Genomic DNA, 20,817 nt, shown 5'->3' with positions numbered 1-20,817 from the left:
CTGAGAAAAACCTTAGCAAAGAAAAATAACTTTCTTCTTACTCAATTCTTTGATACATAAAAAAATAAATTTTTATGTAAATAAGAGAAAAATAAAATAGAGAACTCCTTAATTGTGTTTTTTAAAAAGACATGTTTAGTTCAGTAATTTATGGTATATTTTCAGCTATGCTGTCAGTATCATCAAAATTCTGTATTTTACAAAGTCATATTAAATTTATACTCAGGTATAACATTCTCTTCCAAAGACATACTATTTTTAAGTGCATTATTAATCTAGAATTTTGGCCCTACTGTCAATTTGAAAGTTGCTTTTATTTATTTTTAAGCCAAACCTCTTCAGTGAGAAAAGTTTGAGACCCCAGATATAAGGAGATTCTGAGGGGCTTCCCTGGTGGCTCTGACAGTAAAGAATCTGTGTGCAGCGCAGGAGACCAGGGTTTGATCCCTGGGTCAGGAAGGTCCCTGGAGAAGATACTAGATACTGGAACTACCCACTCCATTATCCTTGCCTGGAGAATTCCATGGAAAGAGCCTATAGTCCATGGGGACGCAAAGAGTTGGGCATGACTGAGCAATTAACACTTTCACTTGCTGAGACCATACACAGGACAAAAAAAAAAAAAACCTTCATCTAGATAAGTAAATAGACATTTAAATTTTCCCAACATACTGTTTGTTAATTATTTTAACAGTTAACTATATTCTATCATACTTCCTATCTTCTATCACAGTTTCATTTATATTAGCCATTCCTATCTCTCTGGTAAAAATAAAGGCCCACAGATTAAATGTGATATTCCTCCTACCCTTAGACACTAAATAAATACTGCTTGATTGAAAATAATTGACAGAGTGTTGTTTCAAGAACAAGGAGAAATTTTAAATTGTGTGACATATCTTCACAAAGAGTAAAATTTTCAAAAATCAAATTAGATTAAAAAAAGTTAAGATATTTTATCCTAAAATAGGAACTAAATAATTTTTAGTGTTCTCTTTACAAAAGACTATATAAATTATTATACTTTTAATATTTAAGCATTAAATCCAAACTCCTTAAACATTTTAAATACAATTTCCAAACACACACATGGCTCAACTGGATTTACAAAGCACAACTTTATAGTTACCAAATATAATTTCATATAGTTTCCCATATTTTTATATCTCTAAAACCTATTTAATGGATTCAATCATAAATATGTGGGAAAGGTTACCAAATGCAAGTACCAAGTTTTAACTGAGATTCTTATAGTACTGTTTTTTTTTTTGGTATCTGTATGTAAAAATCTAACTTAAACACTCTCAAGCAATACTTCTCAATAAATGGCAGTAAAAAAAAAAAAGCTAATAAAATATAATGCCCAAAAGCACCTTGATTATAGGTTGATGTAAAACAAGTTTATTAACAAAAAGCTAGCAGTCAACACAGTCACTCAGAGGAGATGGGGAAATAGTCATGTTTATATACAAGAAAAAATTATAACAATTTTAACAATTTAAGTGAAAAGATTGATAGGTTCAAAATATATTTCATAATAATCACCAGGCCATGTTAATCTGAATCAGCAGATCACATGATCTTTCTTAAAACATTCCCTAAAGTTTTCACTAACTTCTCTAGAAACACAGGATGCTGACATCATCTAATTTTGAGGAAACAATAACTTATGGTCCTTTGACCTGTTCTTTTCAATAAGGGAGCCACTAAACAAAGGTGGCTACTGGGTGCTTAAAATGAACTTAGTGTAAATGATAAAATAAATTTAAAGTTTTATTTAATTTTAATTACTTTATTAAATGCAATTACATTTATTAAATTACTTTATTAAATTTAATTTATTAATTAATAAAGTTAATAAATTTAATTTTACTAAATTAAATTTGTTAAATTACTTTATTAAATTTTAAAACTACTACTCAGTTGAGTTGCTAGAACTTTTAACAATTTTTGGAAAAATTTGGGTAGGCACTTTTAAACTGAAAATTGCATTAAGTCTAAATATAGATCAAGTATTTCCAATGGAAAAATACCCACCAGATTTAGAAGAAGCAATACAAAAGAATGAAAATATCTCACTTAACAAATTTTACATTGATTACATGTTAAAATATATTTTGATATATGGGGTTAAATAAAAAATCCTATCATAATTAAACTTCATTTAGTTTTTCTCCTTTATTTTTTTAATATTACCACAAAAATTTTTAAATTATATAAATGATGCTCATTATATTTCTATTGGGCAGTGCTGCCTTAGACTATACAAATAAAACCAAAACTTTTTTTAAAGTCAGGTTCCTTAAGGTATAATTTGCACACAGTAAAACTTACCCTTTTATATGTATACTTCTATAAATTCTGACAAATGTACATAATCATGAAACCAACACAATCACGACATAAAACGTTTCCATTACCCCCAAAAATGTCACCTTATGTTTCTTATCAACTTATCAGCTCACACCTCCTAACCCCAAACCCTGACAACTCAGTGTTCTGTCCCTATAGTTTTGATCTTTCCACAACAGGATAGCATATAGACTTCTGAGTCTGAGAAAATCAAACTTTAAAGACCATACTATCCTATGGTGCTAAAGGATTATTATTATTTGATATTTCCTTTCCTTGTATTATGAACATTTTGCCAAGGCTTAGTTTTCCAGTTATTCCATTTTCAAAACTGGGCTTCTTTCCTTGTCACTATTACAGTAATTTATTTATACTTACAGAATAAAACGGAGCAGATTGTATATTAGTTATGTACTTACAAGGCTTCTACTAAACTGTAAGGTAGAAGCCTGACTTGTAGAACTACTATACTTAATTGTCTAGTGAAATTAACAGTGCAGATAATAAGGCTGAGAAGATATTTCCCACTGTGTTATTAAAAAAAAGAAAGGCAAGGGAAAAAACAAAGAATTGACTGATGAAGAAGTTAACCTTCTAATTTAGATGTCTACATTTATTGAGGTCTCAAAAAAAGATTAGAGGATGCAAGAACTATGATGCCATATAATAACCAGGAGCAAATACTAGTGGAGATTGAACCTAAACCAATATTTTTACCTAAAGTGGTATTGGTTTTGTCAGAGCTTGCTAACAAAGTTGAATAAATTGGGAGTAGTCTGCCTAACACAATTTTTCTCACAAACTCTGTTATTTCTGGCATGTGATTATATAGAATATAAAGTTTTTAAAAATGCATGTATCACATCAAATCAGAAATACTTTTAGCACATAAAGGCAAAGACTCAAGAAACTCAACAGGCTCTATCTGAAAAGTAGAATATTTGTAATCAATAATATTCATAAAAGTTAAATATATGACATCTATGTTGTAAGTAAATAAATGAAATGTTACAACTGACTTTAATGGTTCTAAAGTACTTACTGAAGTCTCCAGTAAGAAAAACTCCTTCAGCTCCTGGGGCCCATTCTTTGCAGTATAAACCACCATCAGCGCATCTGCGGACGCCAAATGATTCATAACCTCTGGAAAACCTATCAATACCACCTTCATTCTCTCCAATGTGGCTCAAAGTCTGGTTAAACCGATTATACCTTTGAAAAAATGCAAAAGAAAGGAAATTGTAAAATTAAACCATCTTCCAGAAAAGCCACTGTAATTAAACATCTGTTTTACTCTCACTCAGAAAAAGAAACAAACAAAAAAAAGACATCATTAAAGAAGAATGATGTGAATAATTTCATTTATTGCTAGAAATTACCTGGTAAGATAAAATCATTCTTATATCAAATAAACTGAACTAATTCAACTAACTTTTTTGTGTGTGTGTAATTTCAAGCATTATGGTATAAGAGAAAACATGATAGTTATGTTATTCCATGAATATTTTAAAATCAACATTAGCGCAACTTCTGTGTCAAGACAGTATAATAAGGGAGCATTCCCACATCTCTAACTTCTGAAAAACTGAAAGAAAATATAGTTAAAAACCAGCAAGAAAAATAAAATTACCCTACAGCAGGTCTGGCATACTTTTCCTGTTAAAGGGCAGATAGGAAATATTTTAGGCTTTGCTAGCCATCTGGTTTCTGTCACAATTACTCAACTGTGTCTCTGAAGCATGAAATTGGCCACAGACAATATGCAAATGAATGGGTGTGGCTGTGTTCCAATAACACTTTATTTACAAAAACAGGTGGCAGGGCCAAATTTGGCCTATGGGTTATAGTTTGCCTAGTCCTGCCCTACAGCAACTAACCATGGAAAGAACATTCATCACCTCAAACTACGAGAGCCAGCGGCCATGAGAAGAAACCAAAGATTCCTTTCCAAGCAGGATCAAGAATAATACATGGCTGCTCTTGACCCTCTCCCAGACCCTCAGAGCCCACAGTTAGAACTGGTACACCAAAAACATACTATTACTTGCACTTATTACCCCAAGTCTGGGGAGAAGCAAAGTAGAACAAAACTGGCAAAACTAGAGAAGTGAAGCATGTGGTGGGTATTCTCTGTCAGATGTGTAAGTTCCAGAACTGTCCAATGAATTGACCGATGCCCATAAACTTCCCTGTGCTTCCCCATACCCTGAGGGGTAATCAATAAAAGTCCCAGAAAGATAGTCATGAATCCAAGTAGAGGTATAAATATATACCTCAAAATATCAGAAGCTAACTAATGAAGAACACCTCAACTGAGGTGAACAGAAAAAGAATCTTTATACAAATGTTTCACCCTGTTGTTGCTTAGTTGCTAAGTCACGTCTGACTCTTTTGCGACCCCATAGACTATAGCCTGCCAGGCTCCTGCGTCCAAGGAATTTCCCAGGCAAGAATACTGGAGTTGGTTGCCATTTCCTTCTCCAGGGGATCTTCCCAACCAAGGGACTGAATCTGCATCTCCTGCAGGCGGATTCTTTACCACTAAGCCACCAGGGAAGCCCGTTTTACACTGCACTTCAACCTAAATAAAAATGAATTCAATCATAATAAAAGTTGAGAGATTATATTAATATGATAGAATGATAGAACGAGAAGTAAAATGAAACTGCAGACCCAAAGAAATAAAAAGAGTAACAAAATACATCATTAGAAAAATAATAAATTAGCATTGGCAAGGAACTAAGTGTACATGAGACAACAGCAAAAAAAATTAGGTAAATGAACAATTGGAACTTGATATGATTAGGAAGAAAAGACAAAGAGGATTTCCCTGGTGGTATAGAGGATAGGAATCTGCCTGCCCGTGCAGGGAACATGAGTTCGATCCCTGGTGCAGGATGATTCCACATGACACAGAGCAATTAAGCCCATGCTCCACAACTATTGAGCCAGCACTCTACAGCCCATGAGCCAAACTACTGAAGCTCTCATCCCTAGAGCCACGTTCTGCAACAAGAGAAGCCACAGCAAAGAGAAGCCCACATATTGCCACTACAGTAGCCCCTGCTCACTGCAACTAGAGAAAGTTCACACACAGCAATGAAAAGACCCAGCACAACAAAAATTAAATAAATAATTAAAATTTAAAAATAGAAGGCTTGATTACCAACGCAATCAATAAAAGGAAAAAAAAGACAAATTGAATATAAAGTCAATCGATGCAAAATTAACAAATATGAACAAAATAAGGATACCTGGTGATTCTGAAGAACAAAAACAAAATGAATATAAATCATATAAAATTGTACAATATTTCCTATCGAATTAAATATGCATGTTAAAAAGAACATACTGTGTTTTAAGAAAAAATTGGAAAACAAACACACAAACATGCACACAGAGCATCACCCAGTTTAAACTATTGAAATTCAAAGGAGAAAGAATGTAATTCTATGGACAACTGGTACATAAACGTAAGGGAGGTGGGGGTTATATTTTTTTGTAAAGGAACATCACATTAAAAACTCAAAGATAACAAAACCAAACCCACACCATTCTGAGAGAGAACAGTAGTATTCTAAGGATATTATATGAGACACATGCCTACTCAAGCTTAAAGAATTCTTTAAATATTGCAAATTATAAAACAAATTTAAGTCTATGACACTAATGAATCATTCTTGAAAAAAAAAAACACTTTCCATAAAATTTAGGCAACAAAAGACTAAAAACACACCAGACAAACGGACAGAGTCATTGCAGCAGTTTGGCTGAGCCCTAAGTCTTTAAATATAGAACCAAGGCTAGACAATTGTGTAATTATGTGAATGTGATAACAAGAAAAGAATCTCAATGGACGGGTGAAACTTTGATTTATTAAAAAACAAAAGATAAGTGAAAAGGAGATGGAATAAAGGACAAGAGTGGTCAGACTCCTTATTTTTTTTAAAATAGAGTCACTCAACACAGACTAAAATTCAAGACTGTCGTCATTATACCTTTTAATCTCTTCATGAACCTTAGATGGACACTTTAAAGAAAGTTATGTGTAGATTTAAGTCATTTCTTTCATTTTATTTCAGTAAGTTTGTTTAAAATTAAATTTAAGGTATTTATTTTCCTCATGTTTCATTATATTATTTCTATCAAGCTACTTTTCTACCCTCTTACCTATATACAAGCACATAAAAATATCAAAAATGATGTTCTCTTAATATCAGTGATGATTTCTTTGGTAGTGTTTCTATTTTCTTTCTTCCTTGCATTATTCTAACTGTAACAAAGAAATGCCATTTAAACAAAATAAAGGGTTTTTTTCTTAAAACTATAAAATATGTAGAGTATTAAAACATCTACATAATCATAATTATTACATATTCATAATTTTAATGGGTATATAAAACTATGTCTATAAAACTTGGGGAATTTAAAATAGATCAGTGGGACGAAACTAGGTTCTTGAAATGGTCTTGAACATATAAAGAAATTAAACACATAATAAAAGAACATTTCAAGAAAGAAATGTGAAAGGGAAAGAAAGCAATAGCTTACCTATTAAGATATTAGAATCTAAGTTTAAAAATTGGACCTCTAAAATCAAAATAACTTCAAAAGATCAAAGTTATAAATATTAAATTAAAAATAAACAAAACTAGGAGTTCACAGAAAAAGAAATACAAATGGCCAGAAAACACATTGAAAAGATGCTCAAATTCAATCCTAAATTTCAAAATTCCATTTTCCACCTAAAGACCAGTAAAATGTGATAGTCTGTGCAGACAGAGTGCAGGTGCAGGAAAAAGACATTTCCAAATACTCTTTAACAAAATATAAATTAGATAACTATTTGGCCTTAGCTAGCTATGAAAATTTCTAAATCACAGTCTTCAACTAAGTAATTCCATTTCTAGAAATTTACCCTTTGAATATATCACATAAGGAAGCAAAAACATCTACATGTACAGTGGTAACCATTATGGCATTATTTAAAATACCAAACCATAGAAAATACCTACCTGTTCAACAAGAGAGGCTGGTCAAATTAACTGTGGAACATACAAACAACAAATTACATGAGATTTATTATGAAAAACGAGGTAGAATGAAATGCACTGATATGAAAAGATGTCCCAAGATAGACGGCTTAGGGAAAGAAGTTGCAAAGCAGTTTTCCACAAAACATCTCTTTATATAAAGAAATATTCATACAGCTACAGATGGCATGTAGATGGTATTTTCACAGGGCCCATTCTCCTGCACCAGGGGTTGGATTCCAGTGGGCTGGGGTGAGCAGGGGCCTAAAGTTCCTAGCCCCACCACACTCACATTGACTTCAAAGACAAGAAGAGGTACAGCACAGAATCTGATCAGCGGAGTGCAATGCCTATGGGTATGGTAGGTGTGAGTGGAGTATTTCAAATATGACCCCCTTTTGTATTGTCTATATATGCCCAACACATACACTACACACACCCGCCTGTGAGTGTACATCCCCATGGTTCTATGAAAATGCAAATTATATTTACTCTATTACTTGAAACAAATTAACTTTTAATGAAATGATGTAACTCCAGTATCGCTGGCAGTCTTTACTCCAGAGGACACAAACTGAATTACTGACAGGAGCCAGGCAGGTAGCATAAATATGAAGAACTGCTCCCACATAAGAAACACAAAGACCAAGCCTGATGATAAAAGAGTAATCAATGAGGCTAGCCTCAGAGTATGGAATTGAAAGTAGAAAGGAGTTCAATTGAGATGGAGAGGACAAAGCCCACGGAAAAGTGACAGCATCTGTTTAAAAGCTCTAGCCTGTTGTTACCAAAGATTTGCCAAATCAAGTAATTATTCAAGAATGAAAAAAATTCCAGATTTTTCTATGAATCCTCCCTAACTTAACATCAGCAACTATTTCAAAATACTTCAAATACTGATCTAGGCAAAAGAAAAAGCAGCAGAACAAAACCTCAGTCTACAGCTCTAATAGATTTGTATGCAAACTCTCTCATACTCTAAATTCTATAAGAAAATGATTTTTACCTCTTAATGATACCATTCGGCTACAACTCTCAATGTGTGGAAACTCTAATCCATATGAGATGCATAAATAACAACATTCAATGATCAAATGGTAGAAAACAATCAACAAAATAAATCTGGATAGAACAAAACTAGAACAGAAAAAATAAGTAAATCTGGACTTAGGATAAAAAATTACATACACATATATTATCATAAAACAAGAAAAATTACTGATTCTTTTTTGAAAAAGATATCAACTTTTGGAGGGCAAATAAATGTGGCAATAATTTTATTGTCAATGTGGTTATAATATCTTTAAAATACAATTTTAGATTTATTTAAAATTTAAAAAATAATCCTTCTTAAGACGTTTCAAAAGATATATACAAATGTGCCATTTACTAAAACTTGAACAGAAATAGGATTATAGCATGATATTACTTTAACTAAATATCTTGACGTCCTCAAGGTCAGCCCTAGAGCTTCTGATACAGAAATACACATTCTACTTTGAAATCACTGTGGCTCAGAAAAGAAAACGCCTGAGGATATAGCAAGCTCATCATGCCTGTGCCCTCTCCTACTACAGTCATCTCTCTTAATATTTTGCTATGAATTTATAGGATATTTAAAAACTGGGTCAAATTCTTGGTAACCAAGAACATAAAATGAGTTAGTATTGCAACTAGCATTTTGTACAGATATAAAAATATTATCAGATTTAATATCTTCATTGATGTTTTTAATCCTCTTTGCAGAAAGAAATAGAGGCACAGATAAATATGAAAGTTGCTCAAGGTCAAGAAGGTAATAAGAAACAGAGATGCGGTATTATTCATTCAAAGGTATTTAAAAAAATCAGGAGACATAATCTCAAAAGTCACATTTCCTCTTAAAGAAAGCCCCATAACTTTGATTCATAAAGTTATTAATCTTATAATTAAGAGGATCAGATAAGGCTCTAGAAATAAACAGTGTAGGTTCAAATTCTAACTCTGTTACATATTATAGGTAACCTTGAACAAATTACTTAACCTTACTTTTCCTTAATTTCCTACCCTGTTAAGTGGGGGAAATCCAATAGTTTATAAGGAATCAAAGAAATGATACCAGGAGTCATCCCCACAGTAACTAGCATGTGCTCAATAATTGTAAACTGTAGATTTTCACTCCCTCAGTGAGAAGCACTGATGTATTATACTTTTTAATTTATAATTTCTTCAATTACAACACTTATTTAGATTTTAATATGCATGTTAATTATTAAACATTAAGGACTGTTTCTGCTTAAATTTCCAAAGTGTTTAAGAATATTTATTTTTTCCTGCTATGAAAAATTATAAATACAGGCATACTAACACATAACACATACTAGGTACTCCAGATTAATCTGAATGTATGGATTACAAACAGTTTGGAAGAAAACTAGTAAATTGGATAGCCTAGGGGGAAAAAAGTTACTTTAGGGAAGTAGTTAACGCTTAGTTTGAAAAAGAAAAAAAAAAAACAGGCTAAAAATCTTTGCTCTTCTGTAAGACATTTCATCTTAGATCCATACTGAAGTTCTAATTTCAGGCAAGGTTGTGAAGACTGGAGATATGTCAGGGGAAATGGATCATACCTTATCTGGAAACACCCAAGATGTAGAATTCTTTCTCAAGTGCTTCTGAGTGGGCCTGAAACACAATGAACCCATGGGGGAAGTTCCTTCCATGCTAGCTTAATTTTTCTCAAGATTTTATCCTGTCATCTGTTTCCTAAAGGATATTTGAAATAGAGGCAAGAAAAAGCACAGAAGTAAAAGCTCAACAGGAATTTTTAATAAACTAAAAAAGGGGAAAATAAGGTTAAGGGAGAGGGGAACTGAATTTTTTCTTGGAACAAAAAAATTGCTTTTTAAATCACCCTTTCAAAAGACTTCAAGGTGACTGGCAGAAATTTTCTTCTTAAAGCACAAAGTACCTGAAATATACAAACTTATCTATATATTAAATCTGTCAAGTGAAGAGTAGGCATTTGAGACTTTAAAGTGAATAGGTTCTGTCCCTCAATCAAGGATAAGTATTCAACAACAAAAAAAAACCCCACAACATATTTATTACAGGATAAAAATATTTATTGTGTGACAATAATTGAAGAACCTCCCCTTGATTAGTTTATCAGTCCAAGAGAAGACTGTTCAACTCAGGACAGGAAAGGGCTGAGACAACCAAATGCTAACAGAAGAATAAATATAACAAGAGAAAGACTAATGGGATAAGATAAGATTTAAAAAGGCTTTAAAAAGTGCCTGGCACTTTTGCTATATCTCAAAGGATGAGTAGTATTCTTTAGCAATTAAGAGACAAGGTAGAGAAGAGCTTTGCATGTGTACAAATTAAGGTGGTCCTTGTGGACATGAAGACTAGCTTTATGTAGCTGGACAGGAGGAGGGGTAGAAATGTAGAATTAAATCAAGATGGAAAAGATGACTTTCAGTTAGATAATAAATTAAATGAAAAATAACAACCTTTAAGACTTTAAAGAGGAGATAACTTATCCTATCAGAGACAGTCTTTGAAGGGAGCAGTTTGAAGGATGAATTTTAGCACTCAGAATAAGTTTAATAAAGTATTTATTAAACAGACTGAACATTAAAATACCAGAGTCTGTGAACTCTCTTGTTATATGGGTCAACGAAAATAATTTTAAAACTGACATTATAGTAGACATGGTTTATTTTTGAATGCTTTCCTTATATTTAAATGTTTAAATGTACTAATCAATAAATGTATAAATTTTCAAAATTTCACTTAAAATTTTAGTGACATTTCCAATCTGTATTCAATTTAGCATACACTCTAATCTTCATCTATCAGGAAACAGTAAAAATGGGACCATTTAAATAAAAGTGACAAGTGAGAAGGGGTAAACTCCATCCATTTATTCCACAAATATTACTAAGCATCTACTATATATCCGATGCTATGCAAGTCACTGAGAACAGAGATGAAAGACAGAGCCCATGCCTTCAAGACATTCTTTGTTATGTATGGGAAATGAGACAGAGAAAACCAAGGACTGAGAAAGCACTGTGTAAGATGGAGATTTATATTCAGAAGATAGAAGCAGCTAGAAGATAAATACCACAAAGACAGGAAAAATCATCTGTTTCGCACATAGATATACCTAATCATCTAAAATACTGGCACATATGAAGTATTCAACAAATAAATATTTAATGAGTACCTATTACTTCCCAGATGGTTGGCTAGGGGATGGTGATAGGATGGTTAGATTTAGATTTAAAATTAGGATTATTACATCTGAACTTGCCAAAACAGGTCTGTATAGTCAAAGGTATGGTTTTTTCAATAGTCACATATGGATGTGAGAGTTGGACCATAAAGAAAGCTGAGCACCAAGGAATTGATGCTTTTGAACTGTGGTGTTGGAGAAGACTCTTGAGAGTCCCTTGGACTGCAAGGAAATCAAACCAGTCAATCCTAAAGGAAATCAGCCCTGAATATTCATTGGATGGACTGATGCTGATGCTGAAACTGAAGCTCCAATCCTTTGGCCACCTGATGTGAAGAGTCGACTCATTAGAAAAGATCCTGAAGTACTTTTGGGAAGACCTAGGGAAAAGACCCTGGGAAAGACTGAAGGCAAGAGGAGAAGGGGATGACAGAGGACAAGATGGTTGGATGGCATCACCGACTCAATGGACATGAGTTTGAGGAAGTTCTGGGAGATGGTGATGGACAGTGAAGCCTGGCGTACTTCAGTCCATGGAGTCGCAAAGAGTTGGACATGACTGAGTGACTGAACAACAGTATCTGACCTTGAATTCCAATCCTACCTCCTACCAGCCTATATAACTAAGACTCAACATCTCTATCTAAATAAGAGTAACAGAACACATTTCATAAGATAACCAAATGATAATGAAATGAGATAATATACCTAAAAAGCTCAGCATAACACCTTTCACACAACATGATGAATAAGCACACTGTTAGAACAATAAATACACTATATGATTGTTGGACTTGAGAGCAGCATAGAAAAATCAATAGCCTCTTCAAATATAAGAAAGATATAACCCACCATAACTGTACAAGACTCATTTACTATGAGGCATATATCCTGAAGTAACCAAAACTGAAAAAGACACATGTATGCCAATGTTCTGTGCAGCTCTATTTACAATAGCTAGGACATGGAAGCAATCTAAATGTCCATCAACAGATGAACAGATAAAGAAGCTATGGTATGTATATATATTTATGTATACACACACACACATACACACACACACAATGGAATATTACTCAACCATAAAAAGGAATGCATTTGAGTCTGTCCTAATGAGGTGGAGAAACCTAGAACCTATTATACAGAGTGAAGTAAGTTAGAACGAGAAAAACAAATATCATATCATATACTATCATATTCCATATATGCATATATATGGAATCTAGAAAGATGGTATTGATGAACCTATTTGCTGATCAGCAATGGAGACAGAGACATAGAGAACAGATAATGGACATGACTGGGTGGGCAGGAAGGAAAGGGTGGGGTGTATGGAGAGGGTAACATGGAAACATATATTACCAAATGTAAAATAGACTGATAATTTGCTCTGTGACTCAGGGAACCCAAACGGGGCTTGGTAACAACTTAGAGAGGTGGGATGGGGACAGAGGTGGGAGGGATGTTCAAGTGGAAGAGGACAAGGGCAAACCTATGGCTGATTCATAGTGATGTCTGGTGGAAACCAACACAGTACTGTAAAGCAATTATCCTTGAAATGAAAATGAATAATTTAAATTAAAAAAAAAAAAGAAGGCAGCTGAGCACTGAAGAATTAATGCTTTTGAATTGTGGTGCTGAAGAAGACTCTTGAGAGTCCTTTGTACAGCGAGGAGATCAAACCAGTTAATTCTAAGGAAATCAACTCTGTATACTCATTGGAAGAATTGATGCTGAAGCTGAAGCTACAATACTTTGGTCACCTGATGTGAAAAGTGGACTCATTGAAAAAGACCCTGATGCCAGGAAAGATTGAAGGCAGGAGGGGAAGGGGGCGACAGAGGGTGATATGGTTGGAGAGCATCACTGATTCAATAGATATGACTGTGAGCAAACTCCAGGAGATAGTGAAGGACAGGAAGCCTGGTGTGCTGCAGTTCATGGGGTCCCAAAGAATCAGATATGACTTAGTGACTGAACAACAACAACATGTATTCCCTCAGTTCCACTTTGGTCCAGGCTTTGTACACTCATTTGACTGGCCCTGTGAAAGCGTGGCTTGCAAGGAGCTCCTGAAAGAAGCCAGATACTATTAGGTTGGTGCAAAAGTGATTGGGTTTCAGACTGTGAATTTTAAATCTTTATAACTAGGCTTAAGCATATCTTTATTAATTAAAATAGGAATCATTCCAATCAACACATTTTTTCCAACAAAAAATAAGTTTGCTTATTCCTATAGCATAAAAGTCTGTGATTCAGGATTTGACAAACTCTTGGAAAGCATTTTCTGCCTCCTGCTGGTTTTAGAAGTGATTTCCCTGCAAAAATTTGTTGAGATGTTTGAAGAAGTGGTAGTCAGTTGGTGAGAGGTTAGGTGAATATGGTAGATGAGGCAAAACTTTGTAACCCAATTCTTTCAACTTACAAAGTATCGGTTGTGCAACATGTGGTTGTTGTTGTCACAGAGAAGAACTGGGCCCTTTCTGTTGACCAAAGTTGGCTGAAGATGTTGCAGTTTTTGGTGTATCTCATCCATTTGCTGAGCATACTTCTCAGATGCAATGGTTTCACCAGGATTCAGAAAACTGTAGTGGATTAGACTGGCAGTAGACCACCAAAAAGTGACCATAATCTTTTTTTGGTGCAAGTTTGGCTTTGGGAAGTGCTTAGATGATAAAGAATCTGCCTGCAGTGCAGGAGACCTGCATTTGATCCCTGGTTCGGAAGATCCCCTGGAGAAGGGAATGGCAATTCATTCAGCATTCTTGCCTGGAGAATTCCATGGACAGAGGAGCCTGGTAGACTAAAGTCCATGGAGATACAAAGAACTGCACATGACTGACACATTATGGTGCTTCTCAGTCCAGCCACTGAGCTGGTCATCACCAGTTGTCATATAAAATCCACTTTTTGTTGCATGTCACAATCCAACTAAGAAATGATTTACTGTTGTTGCATAGAATAAGAGAAGACACTTCAAAATGATTATTTTTTTTTGATTGCCTCAGCTCATGAGACAATCCATTTATCAAGTTTTTTCACCTTTCCAATTTGCTTCAAATACCAAAAGACCATAGAATAGTTGATGTTGAGTTCTTGGGCAACTTCTCATGTAGTTGTAAGAGGATCAGCTTCAATGATGGCTCTCAACTGGTCATTATTCAACTTTCCATGGCCAGCCACTACAATCCTCAGCTTCAAAGCTATCATTTCCTTTGCAAAACTTCTTGAACCACCACTGCACTGTATGTTCATTAGCAGTTCCTGGGCCAAATGCATTGTTGATGTTCTGAGTTGTCTCTGCTTCTTTATGACCCATTTTGAACTCGAATAAGAAAATTACTCAAAATTGCTTTTCATCTTACATCATTTCCTTAGTCTAAAATAGATAGAAAATAAACTACAAGTAATAAGTCATCAGCAAAACACTTAAAGTGAAAAATGCACATGAAAATGATGTATAACATAACTACATTTATTAAGAATTAGTACTCCACTATCAAACGGCAAATTTCAACAATGCAAAAATCACAATTAAATTTGCACCAACCTAATATAACATGAATGTGTGGAGAAATAAAGGCCAAAGAACAAACTTTGACCAAGAAGAGACAATGGGAAATAATCCTCATATAAATCTCTCACCCTTGCTTCTGTAGGTCCTGTGTGAGTAAACAACCAGCTTTATAAAGAAATGCATTATCTCACATAGGACACTGATTGACTTGGATATTTTATCAAGTTGTAATGTATAAATCTACAAAAAGTCAAAAGAAAACCAGGGTAGGTGATAACCCAGTCAAGACACCAACTGCTCCCAAAATAAAAGGAAGACAATTCACTTCCATCAAAGCAGTTTTTCTTACTTTTATAACCCTTACCAATGCGTATGTGCTACGATTTGGGCTTAGATGTTAATGAAATGAGTTCTTTAACATATAGAACTAGTCTAAGACTAATTGGTATGGGCCATGTACCATGATTCAGGCATGATGACACACTATACAAAGGAAAGCATTTAGAAATAAAAAGTTAGGTTTTATTGCTACCCTCATTAGCAAACTGATCTTAGATTTTTCCCTTAAATGATCTCCGAGTTTCAGCCTGCCCATTTATAAAATAGAAAGATAACACCATTGATATGAGGACTACTACTGTGATTATATAAAACTAGCCAACCAAAAATAAATTATTTTATGGCATGCCTCATCTTCCCTTTTTTAAATAAGAAATTAAGGTATTTCTAACTAGAAAAAAATAAAACATTGAAAAAATTAGAATAGTTATATCATGATAATTATGTGCTGTGCTTAGTCCCTCAGTCATGTCTGACTCTTTGTGACCCCATAGACTGTAGCCCACCAGGCTCCTCTGTCCACGGGGATATTCCAGGCAAGAATACTGAGTGGGTTGCCATGCCCTCCTCCAGGAGATCTACCCAACCCAGGGATCGAACCCAGGTTTCCTGTATTGCAGGTGGATTCTTTACCGTCTGAGCCACCAGGGAAGCTCCATGCTAATTATAATACAATAAGAAAATATAAATGTTAATTCAGTTACAAGCAAACATTAAGCATGTTACTAATTTTCACTTTTTAAATAAAATCTTATTCATCTTTCACCATCTCTAAAACACAATCAAATGCACTAAGAACAATCTGATAAATATATCATCACAGAATATTTAAGAGTAAATAGTTGATTTCTTATTTTCTGATGTTACAGAATAAAAGCTATTTAAATAACTATTTGTTCCTACTTGGCCAAAAGTTAAATGTAATTTGGCTATTTTGTATCTCAAATTAATTATATATATACATATATATATAAATTAAGATTATATAAAAATCATTAAATCTATCTTTTTTGAAAAGAAGAGGACAAAGCCAATCAAAACTGTTAACTTTTAAAAGTGAGTGTTGCTACCATTTAAAATTGTGTCCTGAAAGTAAATAATGCCTGTTATTTATTAAATGTTTTCCTAATTCTGGTACTGGGCCATAGAGGTGAAGGGGTAAAAGGAAGTCACCATTGACATCCTTCCAAATCTAAATCCCACAGAACCCAAACCATGAAATGTTCATATTTAATTAATGAAAAGCTAGAAACACTTCACTTGGTAGTATTAGAAAGCTTTACAAAACTCTCTATTTATTTTAATAAAAAGTAAGTTTTTTTAGAATTCAATATTTAGGATTATGGAAATGACATTTAATGACACAACATAAAGAACCTACTATACAGCCATTAATATAAACATATTTTGACTTAACAAATTAATTAATTAAAATAAATTAACAAAATGTAGCTAGAAATTAATTTTAATCACCATGTCTTGTCTCTTGGCCACGAACAAATTAATAATATATTGCCCTTGCAGTTTACCAAGGTATGATTAATGGTTAATATTAAAATTTCTGGGGTCTTCTGGCAATGTGAAAACCTGACTGCCAAACTAGAAAAAAAAAGTCCTCTGAATGTAATAAATCAGAATTACTGAAGGTAAGCCCTGTGAGATGGCCCATCTGGTCACGCCTGGAAGTGTCAAGCATTGTCCCAAACACTTTAAGCAGCCAGCCTCTTTATCAGCCACCCTCTTTCCAGTCACGCTCCTGTTCATGTCTCTGCTACATGCTCTGCTGATTACCTTGGAAAAGGGCAATGCTGTAACTGTTCAACTGACCTTTCAGTTTATTTTCTCTTGTGTAATATGAAACATGAGCTAACACAGTCTTAGTCTACTGATTTTTAGGAAGAATACTAACTTACTGTTTCAACAGCTCTTGGCTCAAATAACACTCTGTTCTGTGGTCAGGTTTCTCTTCTGGGAAAAATTACATGGCAAAGACCAGTGGTTTGGGCTACAGAGATAGGGGCTTGAGGTCTTCCACGATACAGACCACAATCTGCACAGCAACTATACTCTTGAGTACGTATGGTCAGCCAACCTGAGGAGATGCAATTCCAACCTTTTAAATTACCAAAATAAACTTGTTCTTAATATGATTCACTGCATCAATAAGTAGATTAAAATAAATGGTTATTATATCTTTTTTCTTTTAATATAAATGTCACTGTTATTCAAATACTGTCAAAAATTCTATACTCCCCCAAACAGAGAGGGAGTTTAAGATATAAGATCAAGACAGACTCTAAGGTACTAGGTACATGAACTTCAGGAAGATAACCATCCAAGGCTTTAGCTTCATCTCTGTAAAATGGAGAAGCTGAATTGAAAGGTACTATCCCCTTATAGCTCAGTTGGTAAAGAATAAGCTTGCAATGCAGGAGACCCTGGTTCAATTTCCAGGTCGGGAAGGTCCACTGCAGAAGGGCTTCATTGTAGTTCAGCTGGTAAAGAATCCACCCAGTTTGATCCCTGGGTTGGGAAGATCCCCTGTAGAAGGGAAAGGCTACCCACTCCAGTATTCTGGCCTGGAGAATTCCATGGACTACATATAGCCCATGGGGTCACAGAGTCAAACACAAATGAGCAACTTTCACTTTCACTTTTCACTTTCATCCAGGTCTAAGGACCTGTAATAGCTCTTTACTTGTAGTGGTAAAGAATCTGCCTGCAATGCAGGAGACTCGGGTTCAATCTCTGGGTCAGGAAGATTCCCTAGAGAAGGAAATGGCTACCCACTCCAGTATTCTTGCCTGGAGAATTCCACTGGACAGAGGAGCCTGGTGGGCTACAGTCCATGTGGTCACAAAGAGTTGGACATGACTGAGTGACTAACACACACACACACACACACACACACACACACACACACACACACACACACACACACACACAATCCATTCTCAAAGTTTCGTTGATTTGAAGTTAGGTCCTAATTCCTCCAACCAAGAAAGGAAAAAGGGCACCCTAATACAAAGGTTATTTTGGACATCTCCTACATACACCAGAGTGTGTATATTTTACCATGCACAAGTAACATAATTTTAAATGTATCATTTATCCTAAAATAAAATGCAGCCTATAAGCCATCTATGAAACATAAAATGCAAGGCAAACAAAATATAGTCTATCAACTGAAAAAATTACAATGAATTATAAACATCACAATTCATAAATGATAATGACTAACACCTCATAGAATACTTACTATGCTCCAAGCATTGTTAAATATTAACTTATTTAAGCCTTCACAGTAACTCAGTATGGAGGGCTACAGTCCACGGAGTCGCAAAGAGTCAGACACGGCTGAGAGAATGAGCACACACACATTATCATTCTCATGATACAGATGAAAAACAGGAGGTTAAACTATTGGGTTGGACAAAAAGTTCATTCGGGTTTTCCATTAGCTGTTTTGGGAAAACCCAAATGAACTTTTGACCAACCCGGTATTTTGACTAAGGGCACACAACTATAAAGTCGATGAAGCTGGAATATAAATCCAAGGCTTTGCTTCCAGAGTTTTATCTGTCCTTAAAATGTTACTCATAATAACATCCAATAAATTTTGCATGTAACAGTTTCTCAGTTGATTTGGATTTCTATACTAAATTTAAATTATTTGTCACTTAGTATTTGTTAAATAATTTTCATATACTAAATAGCTGATGAAAAAAATATTTTGTTGTATGTTAGAGTGATAAAAATGGTCAAATAATCACAGCAAACTCACTTAAAAATTAAAACTTATCATATTTACACTAAATAAACAAATCTACAAAGCATTTTTTTTTCTGTTTTACTTTGTAAAGTCTAACAAAAGGCAGAAATCACATTGGTACTGATTCTAATTACCCAGAGAATTTTACAGGTGTAGCTGTCACAGTGAACTTGAATTAACTGAGTTGAAGTAAAATATGCAAACAAGAACTGTTTATATCCCTGACATATAGTTTCAAAATGGATGATTTTTATACCAATTACAAGATAAAAACTAACGAACACTAATTTTTTCCATCTAAAAATTACCAAAGATACGAAAGCTTATATATTGGCACTTGGCAAACCAACAAACCCAACCACATATTTGAATTTATTAAAATATAGCCGATGGCCATGCACTTTATCCTCATAAATGTTTTTATATTAGAAACAGGATAAATGAATCAATTTTCACTTTGACAATGGCACAGCACACACTATACTAATATATCAAAGAATCCAAGGAGATACATATATATATATATATATATATATATATGCAACAAAAAACTTGACATCCTTTGGACTAAATAGCCATGAAATATCAAAGGTCTATCAAACACACTGACAAGTTTTTTGCCTTTACTGAGGGAGACAAAGGTTTCAAAATTCTGTCAGCTACAAAACCAAAAGATCAAAGAGCTTTCATAGCAACTCCTAACATATTGGCAAGATCTCTTTTAAGTTATAAAAATACAAGTTTCATATCTATATCCATCTATCCATCCATCTACTTGTGTGTCGACACAAGCGCGCGCGCACACACACACACACAGATGTCTTTTTTACATCCAATGACCTAACACAGACCAGCCATAATAGGTCTAAAACCCAGAACAGCGGGACAAGTAGAGCAGTCTGCTAGACTGTCTGCATATCTCAGTTTATTATTTTCCCAATTACACATTTTATTCTTTCAAATATTTACCCAAATTGAGATTAAGTATTTAAATGTTATTAACCAACAATATTTGTAGGTTTTTGCAATGAAATATGGACATAAAACATTTTTAAATTTCATTTACCATATTATCAAGAATATCTGCACCAAATTAAGCTACTATAACAAAGACCATAATGCAATAAGCAAATCTGAAGGAAAACCCCAAAGTTAAATTCCATTCAGGTACAGTTAAATCTGTTTGCTAATAATACCACCCCCAGATGCTTAATTTAGTGAACTTATTAAACATCAGTAAAATGGACACTTTAAATTCATCTAGACCTCTTACTGCTTATGGGTCACAGTTTTCCAATTCAGTGTTCCCAAAATGTTCTGGCCAGATCACATGGGTTAGTCGCTCAGTCACATCTGATTCTTTGCAACCCCATGGACTGTAGCCCACCAGGCTCCTCTGTCCATGGGATTTAAAGCAGGAATACTGGAGTGGGTAGCCATTTCTTTCTCCAGGGGATCTTCCCAACCCAGGGATCGAACTCAGGTCTCCTGCATTGCAGGCAGCTTCTTTACTGTCTCAGCAACTAGGGAAGTCTCTAGTGGCTCAGATCAGATCACACAGTAGTACTGATAACTGAAG

General features: G+C 34.3%; 1 protein-coding gene across 1 annotated transcript in view; it reads right to left on the bottom strand.

The window, feature by feature from the left end:
• Positions 1-20,817, bottom strand: part of GBE1 (1,4-alpha-glucan branching enzyme 1) — a 297,215-nt gene that overhangs the window by 230,489 nt on the left and 45,909 nt on the right. The window contains exon 2 of the mRNA XM_081552326.1: positions 3,395-3,564. Within this exon, the coding sequence (XP_081408452.1) occupies positions 3,395-3,564 (170 nt within the window). The remainder of the gene's footprint in view (positions 1-3,394; positions 3,565-20,817) is intronic.

Source organism: Giraffa tippelskirchi, chromosome 2 (genome assembly GCF_054371585.1).
Source record: "Giraffa tippelskirchi isolate mGirTip1 chromosome 2, T2T-mGirTip1v1.2.pri, whole genome shotgun sequence".
Lineage (NCBI taxonomy): Eukaryota > Metazoa > Chordata > Mammalia > Artiodactyla > Giraffidae > Giraffa > Giraffa tippelskirchi.
This window is presented reverse-complemented; position numbering and strand designations above follow the sequence as displayed.